The sequence below is a fragment of the Triplophysa rosa genome, linkage group LG23, assembly GCF_024868665.1.
Source record: "Triplophysa rosa linkage group LG23, Trosa_1v2, whole genome shotgun sequence".
Classification (NCBI taxonomy): Eukaryota; Metazoa; Chordata; class Actinopteri; order Cypriniformes; family Nemacheilidae; genus Triplophysa; species Triplophysa rosa.
The window spans coordinates 4,154,744-4,168,259 of record NC_079912.1 but is presented as its reverse complement, the minus strand read 5'-3'; the positions used below and the strand labels follow the sequence as shown (position 1 = coordinate 4,168,259).

General features: G+C 37.7%; 2 protein-coding genes across 2 annotated transcripts in view; one reads left to right on the top strand and one right to left on the bottom strand.

Annotated features, from left to right (window-relative positions):
* ptprh (protein tyrosine phosphatase receptor type H) overlaps positions 1 to 2,898 on the top strand; it is a 31,455-nt gene extending 28,557 nt beyond the window's left edge. Inside the window, exons 17-18 of the mRNA XM_057322405.1 lie at positions 2,365 to 2,500; positions 2,752 to 2,898. Coding sequence (XP_057178388.1) covers positions 2,365 to 2,500; positions 2,752 to 2,895 — 280 coding nt within the window. The 3' untranslated portion in view covers positions 2,896 to 2,898. The remainder of the gene's footprint in view (positions 1 to 2,364; positions 2,501 to 2,751) is intronic.
* A 980-nt stretch (positions 2,899 to 3,878) lies between these two features.
* si:dkey-197c15.6 (putative nuclease HARBI1) lies at positions 3,879 to 13,208 on the bottom strand. The gene is made up of 2 exons (XM_057322407.1): positions 12,255 to 13,208; positions 3,879 to 4,288 (listed from the first exon to the last, which is right to left on the bottom strand). The coding sequence occupies exons 1-2, from the start codon at positions 13,009 to 13,011 to the stop codon at positions 3,882 to 3,884; spliced, it is 1,164 nt and encodes a 387-aa protein (XP_057178390.1). The 5' UTR covers positions 13,012 to 13,208; the 3' UTR covers positions 3,879 to 3,881.
* Positions 13,209 to 13,516: the final 308 nt, after the last annotated feature.

Genomic DNA, 13,516 nt, shown 5'->3' with positions numbered 1-13,516 from the left:
ATAAACCAAAACGAAATAACGACCCTAATTATAGTTTTTTCATTTTTGGGTGATTTCCCAGGGTCTTCTGCGCGCGCACGCTTTGCGCATGCGCAATGTACAGCCGCTTACCGGGATCAAGTGCATGCTAACTTGCTAAGCTCGAAATGGAAATGAATGCATTTGCATATGCTTTGTTTGTACTTTTCACTCCCACTGAAAGAGTCACACTGAGAGAGGAGGACATGACTGTGGAATATATTTCAAATATATATATTGAACAATGCCTAACGTTCACATACAATACTTCCCAGAGCTTACAGTCGAAGTTTGTTAGCATTATTGCTTTTAATATGTGACATTTAAGTAAACAATTAAGTAGCCACAGCTGGCTTTCAGCAGCAAATGTGTAAATCCATAAATTACTTTTGTAATTTATAAGTTATGTGGTGGCGAACAGCCCCTACCCCCCCCCACCCGTGACCTCACTCAGCCGAGTTCATCAGGTTCCCCCAGATAAAACTACTGTCGTGCTATAGAGTAATTCATAAAAGATGTTCAGTTTGTGTTGAAACTGAGGTTTTTATGTAGTCATTTGCACTATTACATTACGTCAGTTTAGGCTACTGTTTTTATGTAACATGCCAGAGCCTGTTCCTCACGGAGGGACCATAATAATGTTACAGTGTTCCCCAGAGAGCCTCTTTTCCGATATCTCGTGATATGTCATATTATTTATGAACATTTGATGAAAATGAAACATGTACAGCTCGAGTGAAGCCATTGTAAATGATAACTGATCGATCGCGAGATTGGTGAAGAGCTCAGGCGCGCTGCCGCGCTCAGGTCGCGCAGTAATCCGTGCAACATCACCAAAAAATGAGAAAAACAGTAATTAAGTTCGTTATTTCGTTTTGGTTTATTTATTTATTGGATTTCCCGTTTCAAGATGAAATAAGAAGAAAAACATCGTTTTTTTTTTGTGCATACAGAAAAACGAAATATCGACTATTTCTTTCTTTTTCCGTTTGTTATATTGAATGGAATAATCAAATGATCAGATGATACACGGACCATTTACTCACCTTCTAGCTGTTCCAAATGTGTATACATTTCTTTGTCCTGATGAACACAGAGAAAGATATTTGGAATAATGCTTATAACCAAACAGATCTCAAACCCCATTCACTCCCATAGTATGAAAAAAACAATGGTAGTCAAAAGTTTCCCAGAACTGTTTGCTGTCCTACATTCTTCAAAGTGGCTTCTTTTGTGCTCAACAGAACAAAAAAAATGATTAAGTAATTTTTCCTACTATGGGAGTCGATGGGGGTTGAGATCTGTTTGGTTATAAGCATTCTTCCAAATATCTTTCTCTGTGTTCATCAGAACAAAGACATTTATACACAGTTGGAACAACTCGAAGGTGAGTAAATGATGACAGAATTTTCATTTTTGGGTGAAGTATCACTTTAACTTTGCCATCAGTTAAAACGATTTGCCCAGGAACAAATAAGAGACCAAAGATTGCCTGTTAGGTATACCCCAAATTAATTATATCTCATGTTTAACTGCTACAGATATATCAGAGCCAGCCATGAGATTCAGAAACACTTGCCGAGGTGAGGCTGCGTTGGGCGTGTAACGTTACATGAGCGCTGAGCGCTCGGTGATTGCCTGGAGCTCGCATCTCCGAAATCCTCACAACAAATTTGAAAATAGACGAGATCTTTATTAAACAACTGCAGATTTGAACTTTAAACACATTCTCGACTAAACAACTCTTAAAACTACATTTTGTGACAAAATAACCATAATATAAGCGTTTATTTGTTTTACTGCTCAACTGCCGTTGCTGCACAATGCATGTAGGGAAATATAGCGTCATTCACGACTTTTATTGCATACCATGGAAAAACTACCCAGGCGTCAGGGACTTAAATGGTGGGTACGGCCATGTGTCAACATGTTTAGTCGAAGAGTAGGGGGAGCCCGACTGTCATACTGCTGCCTAACTGCATAACATCCAATCACAGCAAACAGTCCTCCAGCAGATTTGGTCTAGCGCCGATCTTTTGGCAGCACTCGAAACATGCTCCAAACGTCATAAAAATACATTTATTATCAGAAATTCTTAATTTTTATATTTTAGAAAACCGGATAGGGCAATACTCTGGAAACTCATAATTTTCTCCATACTCTATTTTCTTTTTTTCCATACTAATCCAGACCTGGAAAACAATCAAATAAAAATCCATACTTTTCCAAAACGCGTAGGAACCCTGAGACTAAGAACCCATTCAATAAACAATCTAGTATGTATTCAAAGAACAAATATATTAAAGTAAACACAAAATAACCTGCAGATAAAATTCATATCTGCAGTGCTGGAGTGGGCAGGACGGGTACACTCATTGCCCTGGATGTTATGCTACAGCAACTGGAGAGAGAGAAGGCGGTGGGCATCGCAGAATTCGTTCAGAAAATGAGACTACACCGACCACTCATGGTGCAAACTGAGGTAAACTCTCTTTTCAATGCATGATGCTAAAAATAATCTGGAGTATAAAACAAGGTCCTTTGGCTATAGTAAACATTACGTTTAAAACACATCAAGTTCTTAAAGAATGCTTCACTGTATCAAAGAACTTTCTGGATGGCAATTTTTGATTCCTGTTTCATATGGGGAATAATACTAGCAAATATTCATACTGTTTTTGCCACAGTTTACTGTCTCCAACTGTCTAATGTTTCTTCTCTCCTCTTTCATAGTCTCAGTATGTGTTCCTGCACCAGTGCATCATAGACACCCGGCAAAACAAAGACATTCCCATGCCACAAGAGCATCTCTATGAAAACTCAGAAATGATCTTTGCCAATGCAATGGCTTTGAAAGAATATGACCAAAGCAAGTAAAATATAGTGAGCAAGTATGTGTGAACATAACACAACGTAATATTTTTGTATAAGTGACTTTAAAACATGACATAACTTAATAATCTTGACATAACAGTCTTTAAAAGTTATTTAATTGATGTAAAAAAATGCATTGCATTTGTCACATGCAAATAATGCAAGCTTGGTCCTAATGCCACTTTGTCATATAGCAGCATTTCAATACTTTCACATTACACACACAACAAATAAGTTAAACTGGTTTAACTTGTAAATTAAAAGATGAAAATGAATCTTTTATAGAAACACTCAGCTTTTGCTAATTTCATAAGACAGTGAGATTTCTATTTGCATTTCTGTGTATAAATGGCGTTTTTTCATTGAAGAGCATTTTAAATGCTTACTACTTGGTATGGTGCTTTAAAACATTTTTTTTAATTGAAAACGAACAATTTGAAAAGTGAATGTTCAATATTAATTTAATTCTGCAAGTGTTATTTCAGATTTAACCAAATAAGCTTTACTTGTTAGGTTATTAAACATTGCGAGAATGCCGATTGTGATAAATCTGCTGCCTGTATCTGCCAGTAATGTGATATTTTGCACTGAATTGTTTAGTCACTTTAGCAAGTGAAGCTTCTGCTAGGCACTTGATAATATACTGTACATTTTGGATTCATCTGCTAGAAATGTTGTACAGATATGTAGCTGTATGAAAAAGAAATTCCATAATTGCAGTACAGTTTTTATTACAGTAAACTGTCTTTTTACATGGACTGTTAAAACTTCTGAATGGAGTGAAAATCATGAGACCACATTTTAAATAATACTCTTATGAAATGAGATTTTGGACCAATAAGATTTTGCTGAAAAATAAAATCACTGGAATAGAAACCAAACAAAATGTCTTGTCAATCATGAAATGTGGATAAAAAATACATACATGTATCTGAGCACATTTAATACACATCAATAGTTAATTGTACTAAATACAATTAATACACATCTCAGTCATCATCCACATCACCCTCTGCATGACCAAAAATCATCTCTATCATCTCATTTTTAGTGTCTTCCATGTAGTCATACGGCAGCTCTGCTGCGCTGGTCACCACACTTGATGGCGGATGGATCGGCTCCAGGATACAATCGCAGGGTAAAGGAACTGAGAATTTCTTAGAGATGTTGTGCAGGACACAGCAGGCTTTGACGGTGTATGCCACTGACTTCAGCGTCTGAAATGAGCCGATATCACGCAGGCACTGGAAACGACTTTTCAGAACACCAAAGACCTGCTGCACATGACCATATACCAGAGCATGTGCTTTGTTAAAACGCTTGACGGCTTTGGTTTTGATGGAAGGGTCCATAATAGGGGTCAAAACATGTCCACCACCAAACAGACCTCTGCCACCTTTGGGAGGCAAATAGAGAATTACAAATAAGCAAACAGAGATCTACATTTATTCATCCCGAAGAAGTCAAGTTTTGACAGTTACTTAGCACATGATATAGTGTGTGTAGTGTGAAGATTTTTGTTTTAGACTGAACAAAAAATTATTTAGATTTTTGCAATTTAAGGGATTTTTTTTCTTCTGTGCTTACAGTTTGGAAGCTTACGAAATTAAAGGGATAGTTCACCCAAAAATGAAAATTCTGTCAACATTTACTCACCCATTTCATCCCCCATTTACTGAGATAGTAGGGTAAATAAATACTATGGCAGTAAATGGGGGGAGAGATCTGTTTGGTTACTGACATTCTTCCAAATATCTTCCTTTGAGTTTAGCGGAACAAAGAAATTTATACAGGTTTGGATCAACCTGTGGGTGATTAATGCTGACAGAATTTTCATTTTTGGGTGAACTATCCCTTTAATGTGGTTTGTTATTATGAATGACAAACATCTCAAGATTTACCAAGATTTTACAAGCTGTGAAGCTACTTAAAAACATTTGCCCTTTAAAATATGTCATGGACATGTTTAAAAATATTTATTGTTTGATGTCAAATACATATAACATCTGACTGACGACTGGCCTTGACTTCAGATGCTTAACATGTACTTTTAAAAGAGATTAGAATGTACATTTTGAGTTAAAACACATATCGAAACAGCTAAATAAATTATATTATTTCATGTAATATGCACTTTTGCACAACTGATGATTCTAACACTTTGGTGTATAATGTTAAGTTATGACGATATTACAATTTTCAAATCAAACTATAATTGGGTTATTTTAGGGCTGCTCGATTATGACAAAAATCGTAATCACGATTATTTTGGACAATATTGAGATCCCGATTACTCATTAACTTTAAAAAAATAACTTTTTTTTTAACTCGGCTTTTAAACTGTGAATTCAACTGAAAAATAAATGTAAAGAAATAGCACAGCTGAACCGCTGTAAAAGAAAAGGGTGCACTGTGGATTTATACCACAAGAAAAGAGAGGATCCTTGCAAAATGGAATGCGGCACAATAATCGTTTTACCTCGATTATTTTGTTTTTGTAATTGCTGAAGGACAAAATTGACGATTGCGATTAATTTTCGATTAATTGCACAGCCCTAGGTTATTTCGTGTCAAATCAACCAAATTTTAAATCTTTCCCCGGCTCAAATTTGTGATTTTTTTCTGTTTTTACTGAAGCAAGACCAATATCAGTAGTGATGAAAGCCAAAATATTAAATGTCACCGATTAATAGTTATTAAGTAATCAATTAACAATCCTTAATGCATTTTATGCCAATGGTGACATAAGGTTCAATCCTAGAGACATGAGGATCTAAATATGGCTTCATGAGAAAACTGTTAAAATGTACACATTTTCAGTCATCAAAAAAAAGGTTTAATGGAATGTCTGAAGAACAAATAATGTTGAAACTAGAAATATATATTTTCCTTTATCACAACAACTGCCCTAAACATATTACAGGGAAGAGTTATAGGGAAATTTGGATAAAGGATGTTGATAATTATGGCCCGAGCACCGATGATGTGACGAATTATTATTATTATTATTATTTTTTTTTAGATTCAATTTATTGTCACTGCACATGTACAAGTACAAGGCAATGAAATGTGACCTCTGCATTTAACCCATCCAGAGAGTAGTGAACACACGCACAGCAAGTGGTGAACACACGTACCCCCGGAGCAGTGGGCAGCTATCACTGCAGCGCCCGGGTAGCAAGTAGGGGTAAGGTGCCTTGCTCAAGGGCACCTCAGTTGTTACCTGCCGGCCCTGGGAATCGAACCGGCAACCTTCTGGTCATGAGTCCGACTCTCTAACCATTAGGCATACATGTCAGAGGTGGTGAAAATTTACATCTGATATGGGTTTCAGAAGTGTGGCAAAATGAATCTATAGCGCCACCTACAAAATGCCAAAAAGCAGCCCTCGTTGCTATACATTTCATGTAAATTAATGAAATTTGATAGGCTCATTCCAACAGCTACAAAAGTCTCTTAGAACAGTATCTTAAACCCAACAGGAAGTCAGCTATTTTAGATCTTACCTGCATATTTTGTAGTTTTTACCTTTTCCAGGCATTGTACAACTCCTAGAGATTTCAATATATGAACATCATGGGTCGGGTATCATGCTATGTCATGCATTCTGACTTCTGGCTTCTCATGCTTAACATGGCCAACTTGTTAAAAAACGAGTTGGACGTATGACATAGTATTTCTGTCCTTGATACACTTCCTCAGCACTTGATTTGGAAAGTTTTGTTCCCTGTTTCGTCACAGGGATCCTATTCCTGTTATTGGTCAACTCTCCCAGAAAAGCTCAGCAAGGCGAAAGAATTAGCCCACCCACGCGCCAACCGACAAGCGATAGTAAGACCCGCCCACCATAAATATTTGCTGCGTCAAGCTTGGCTGAGCTTTGGGTCTGCACTTCATCTTCACTTCATCTGCTCGTTAATCTTGCGATAGGGAGAGAAGTTTGGGGTGTGTTTGTTTGTTCACGTCATTTCAGTGATGGATGTTATATAAACGGTGGATATAATGCTGGATTTGGAGATCGTTTGAAACTGATAGATGGTGCGGTCCCAGTGCTAAAAGATGCCAGACATGAACCGCACTGGGTAAGTGAAACTATGTCACCAAGTTCTGTCCCACTGCCAGCCTCCAGCAGCTTATTTTTTTCTGGAAATAATCGTACAGCTGTATCTATCTTTTATAAATGTGATCAAACTAAACACTCTTCGAAGATATGACGTATGCAATATTACTGTATAGGTACTCAGGATGAATATGAGATTGGCTGAAACTGCGTGTGATACCTGATCTTTAAATTAAGTAGTTTTAACAAACATGCCATAAAAACAAACATTGCGTTTGTGCATTTGGAGACAACACAATGGCACTGATGTATTTTAAGATATGTCAGTGCAGGCTGTTTTCAGTTTGGACAGATCTAACATAGGGGTGAGCCAATCCAGATACTCTGAATCGGTATCGCGTCGATACGGACAATTTTTGCTGGATCGGGTATCGGAAGTGGCGGGATGATCCAAAATCCGATGCTGTCCTGAATAATATTATTAAGCTTTAAGAAGGATGAGCTATTAGAAAACCACTATAAAAGTTCTTGTGCTAAATTTGAAAATTTTCTTATGTCATGCCATAGCTTTATGTGAGGAGTAGGGATGGGTACCGAGAACCGGTACTTTTTTGGACCGGTACATAATTGGGTTGATACCAGAGTATCGATAAGCTTCATGACAAACGATACTGTTATCGATACTTGCGTTGTTTTATCTCTGTGTATTCGGGTGTTAAATGGCGAATTAGAGGCTGCTGCTGCCTATCATTTTCTATCCCTGATTGATGTCCGAATGGCTGAAGTTTGCTCGACGTATGTGTGATATCTAGGACCATATGATTTCCGCGATGTATTTGTAATCTGCTTGTTTTGAGTGTTTATGAGTGAAAGAGTGGCACGGTTGAGCTTGTGGAGCTTTCAGCGTCCGCGTTTCACAACAATGAAGCTTCCGTCAAACACCCCGTTGCGGCAAACCATCAAAATAAAAGTCCTTTATTTGAGAACAAGTTATAACACTGTTTTTAATAATTCGGCCACGGAGTATATTTACTTACTTTAGTAAACTGAAGTAAATGTGCTAGTAAAATTATAAAAAATAGTACATATAATAAAAAAAATTACGTGCTTAGAAAATAGTACTTAAATTTATGTAGACCCAAAACCAGAAAGGAAAAGAAATACGGTCTACCAGCCAAATAACCATAGTGACAGGGCTCTAGACTAACTTTTTGCACTGGTGCGCCTTTTTTTCTTAGGTGCACCAGCACAAAAGTTAGGTGCACCCAAATTTACAACCGCATCGCATTTAACACCGCAGTTTTACCAGTTCACTTTTTTTTTAAATCGCTGTCCATATAGGCAAAATTGACTTGTAAATGATTAACTAACAATCTGGTCAACATAAAGTTCTTTATTTGAAGCACAATTCTACAAGAAAGGTAACTTACTGAAAAAGTGTTGGTGCTTAAACTGCTTCACTGAACTGAAACTTAAAACATCTCAAGATAAATGGACCAGGGCTTGACATAAACTGGGAGGTTGATGGTGCCGTGTCAGAGCATTGCTTATGATTTTCGGACGGATCAGGCCTTAACTTATAACATTATTCACAAAAAAGTTGTCAATCGTTATTTTCATCTTCTCTCATCATCCGCGGCTATATCCACTCTGTTTAACTGACGGGCCTATAGGCTCCTCACCTCTCTGTCTGACTGCAGCACACGCATTTTCACACGAACACACCAGAGGTTGCGTTAGACTTTTTTATTGTCCGTCATTTTGACTGACAGGCTCGTAAAAAATCCGTATAATCTATTATTACCCGTCACTGGTAATAATGCACAATGGTGCAAGGTGGCTTTAGGTGGTAATTAGTATGTTCGTGACGTCATCATGCTGTACTTGCGTCTTGGAACTTGTATTTTAATACAACTGAATGCCCAATAAAGTCGTTGTTGTTTATATTCATCTATATATTTAATGTTTATGTTCGATCTGGGAAAACCCAACACATGGTGCAAATTTATATATTACAGTTTTTGATACCATATTCAAGCCCTTTCCAAATCAGTTTTTATTTTGCTCATACCTTGTGTATGTAACAAAAGTTATGGCTGAGGTCGGCTGAAGCGCTATGATTTTCAGGAACGGAATTTGGAGGAAAACGGGTTTAAAGTTAAGTGATGAAAATAAAAGCACAACAGTCCAGTACAAGTAAAAGTCACTATACAGTGGTAAAAGACTTACTCTAATAACAATTTAATAAAAAAACATTTCCAAGTGTTGAAGTCTATAAAAATACTGTACAAAACCATTTGAATAAAACGAAAGTAAGGAAAATGGTTCAGGGCACACTTACGAGAGAGCTCTGCCATTATCACTACACAAGGAAACTAGCAAACATTACGGACAACAACTAATAAGCAGTGAAGCAAGTTTTACGTTGTTTATCATGTGCATAGTGTCTGGACTCATGATCATCAATTGTATGTTTTGCGATCGGATAACTCCCGGTGCTGCAGACGGGGAGCTCTGTCATCTCACGAAAACATTGTATAAAAAACTTTGCATGCCGTAGTTTACACAAGACTGGCGGGAAATGTGCATTGATACTCCTTCATTCTTCATGTTATGTGGTTTACTTTGATAGGTGAACTGTCTTTCCCGCATCCCAGCACGCATCCGACGGGTTTTCCCAGATCGCATCACATATGTCTAGTCATTAACAATGACAGGTGAAAACACGCACGTCCCTTCGCGAGCAGATCACGCTCTAATGAAGGGAAACGGGGAGTTACAAATTGCCCTCATTGTAATCCGTCAAAATGACGGACAGACGTCCGCCTTCAGATTTTTCCGTCACTGGTAAAAAAAATCTGTCAATGACAGAGAATTTTCGGTTAACTCGACCTCTGGTACACACACGTACAGGAAAATCTGGAAAATCTGTCCACCCTTCACTATCTCTGATTGGTTTAGACCACGATATGGGCCTAATGTGTGTCTGTTGTTGAATCACAGGGAGACTTTCAGAGTCGCAGAGACTTTTTTTCTCCCTGGAACGGCTGGTCGCACCGGTGCGACCTCAGATTTTTCTTAGTCGCACCATTGAGAAATAAGGTCGCAAATTATAGAGTGTAGTATCAATAACAGTATTGATAAGTACCGGTATCAATAAGCAGTATCGACATCGGTATCGATAAAATCTTAACGATACCCGTCCCTAGTGAGGAGAAAACAAAAGATCATTAAGTTCATGAAAACTCCGATACTGCTGTCATCTGTCACTCTCCATTCAGCATACTCTAGTGTTCGGTGACAGTCAGGATGCTACTCTTTCCAAGATGTTCCAGTGTTTTAATTATTCTGCATAATCACTATTATCTAGTCTTTGGTTTTGTTTAAAAGGACTGTATTTTGCTGGAGTTGGTAATTTACTGATGGGTGTCTTAGATTAAAGAATGGGAAGCGGTCTGATTAAAACGCGTCATGAGTTCATGCCTGTTAGGGCAGTGTGGTAGGTCTCTTTACAAAAGTGTCTTTGTGTAATTATTAGAACTGTCCCTGCTTTCAAAATGTGAAGCACAGCCGGACATGGGACTTTCTAAACGCTTAACGTAAAGAACGCTTAACCTTGCTTAAAGGTGGTGCAGTCAGTGAAATCTAGCGGCAAGGTTGCGAATTGCAACCAACCGCTCACTCCACCCCTCCCGTTCGATACACTACTACGGCTGACAGAACATGGCGAATTATATGCAAGGGGACCAGCGGTGTATGTAGATAGAAATAGCTCATTCTAAGGTAATAAAAACATAACGCTTCATTGTGTAAGCTCTCAATATATCTCTGAAGACATAGCTATGTATATTATATTGCATTTCTATTAACAGAGCATCCCAAAAATGACACACTGGACCTTTACCGTACCTAAACAATGACCAGTGAAAACCAAATTTCTGTCAAACCTTCATTATAATAAACAGCTGCTTTCAAAAGAACACCCCTTACTTTACAGATAAAGTGAATAATTATAATTGCATTGAATAATAAACTCCCCCATAGAAGTCCATTATAAGGAAACAGCTTAAAGGCAGGGTAACTGATTTCCGAATTACGCTTTAGACAACTGAGTCGGGCCGAGTACCAAAACAGCCAATCAGCAGTAAGGTGCACAGGACGGACATTAGCCGAGCCGAGCGCTGACGAAAGCAAAAGATGGGGTGTGTTTGTTTTGGTGATTTGAACATCAACAACAGCTAAGAATTCGGACACCCCGCCTTTAACGTGGCTTAACATAACGTAATTAACAGCGACCAGGGAAAATATAAAAATCTTTTAATCGCTGATATCAAACATGGACATGATAACAGAAAAGTTCCATGTTCTCAGTTTGTCACTGCCTTGAGCTAATGGTTTTCTATGGAAAAATGCTTAACGTGAAACTTAGCTTGTTGCATTAAAATTAAAGACTCAAAAGATAACATGTAGCCTACATAGTGTGCATTATTTATAAGGTGTGTGGTAAATTTAGTCTTTTAATATCACTAAATTCATCCATGAAACTGTGTTAAGCATTTTTCTTATAGAAATATTCTTGTAAAACTTTGCGTGTTGCGTTCCTTCACTGGGCTCAAACGTTTGCCTGTTCATAGGATGCCTTATTTGTAAGTTGTGTAGAAATGTCTTCCTTTAATATCACTTTTTGATGCATTAAGCCAGGTTACGCTGTTTCCTTATAATGGACATCTATGGGGAAGAAAACGCTTAACGTGCAATCATTCACTTTATCTGTAAAATAAGGGCTCGTTCTTTTGACAGCAGCTAATGCTTACAATGAAGGTTTGACAGAACTGTGGTTTTCACTGATCGCTGTTAAGGTATGTTAAGCTACGTTTTTTTTAATTGATTGATTGCTTAATTACTATTCATCCATGACATTTAACATTTTGGCTTTCATCACTACTGATGTTGGTCTTGCTTCTGTAAAAACAGAAAGAAATCAGAAATTTGAGCCAGGGACCTCTGGTTGAGTTGACACGGAATGACTGGTAACTTTTGGGATCAAGACCACCAGCAAAAGCAATACACAATGCTTTTTTTCTTTTAATAAAATACTTGTACATTTTTAGCTTTGTTAAATAATAAAAATACATTTTAATTTACGTTATCAGTGTCACAGTTTTGAGTCATATTTTGCTAAATATAGGCTACTTTCATTTAATGATTTTATTTTAATCACAATAAAATGGAATGTGGGAGTAACATTCCGTATGAATGCGTCTCCTACAATAGTGTGAAGTGTAAACCGTCCTGTTCTTACCTAAAACCCATGAATGGCCGTGTTGAAATGTGGTAAACTGCTTGCCGATAACCGTGCTTGCCCAAACACTGTGCTCAGGTGTTCCTCCAGGACAGCACTGCTCCAGACTTAATATATTCCCGTCCAAATCAAATATGACCTGCATCATAGCTGAATGATAACCGAGAGTATTCACGAACATCTGCTCCTGGCCGGGTGGAGGGGTCACCTTTACATGAAAATACCCCAATACACCCACCACATGAGGGATGCCGCTGACGTTTTTAAAGACATGTGCTGCACCCATGCGGTCATTATAACTGCTGGGGAAGGTGATGAAATCTGGACTCGTGTCTGACAACAGTTTTGTATAGGTTTTAACAGCCTCACGAGCCTCGTTCAGGTCAATTTCTAGTCGTTCTGTGATTCTATTGGACAGTGATCCATTGGCGTGAAAGTAAACAGCGGCTAAACTCCTGGCTTCTGTGGACATCAGGCTGTTGGATGTTGCAAATATGTCTTTTTTTAAACGGGAGTGCATGTAATCAACTATGAAACGCAGACATTGTCGATTGAGATGGAAATTCTGCAACAGAAAGGAGTCGTCAAACCGATCTAGGAGACTGTGCCTCTCTGAGTCTGAAGTAACGTTGCTCGTGCTGCTCTGACTGGGATGCTTGTCTCGTGTTTCACTGTCGAGTGTGGCCGGCGTGTCGATACAAGCATTTGAGAATACATCATCTTGAACAGCAAACCAAAGAGCTCCAGCTGAAGACATTATGAGTAACAGAGAAATAAAACATTAAAATAACCAGATCAAAACACGTGAAAAACACGAATCATAGTTTGGGTAAACAATGTCATCGAACTTCCGGCTCGATTTTTTCCCTTTCATAATGAAAGTGCTGCCGTCTTAAAACACAAAACGTAAAAAATACACTCAAATTTTTGGACACACCTAATGTAAATTTGTAAATTTCATATTTTCGAATAAAAGCAAAGTGATTAAAATAATGTATATTTGTGTACTAACCAAACAATGTGTGTTTGATAAAAATGTTAAGTTTAAATGAACTGTTCCCGTATAAAAACAGGTTTTACATTGAACTTCTAAATTAATGTTATGATATTATTTTTAAGGATTGATTGTCTTATTGTAAATTGAAAACTTTCACATATTTGGTTTACAAAAGGTCTGCATACTCTGGGGTGATAAAATATCTTGTACAATATAATATAATTATCTAGACTATCTTTTTACTCCAAGAGTTGGGTAGCTCAAA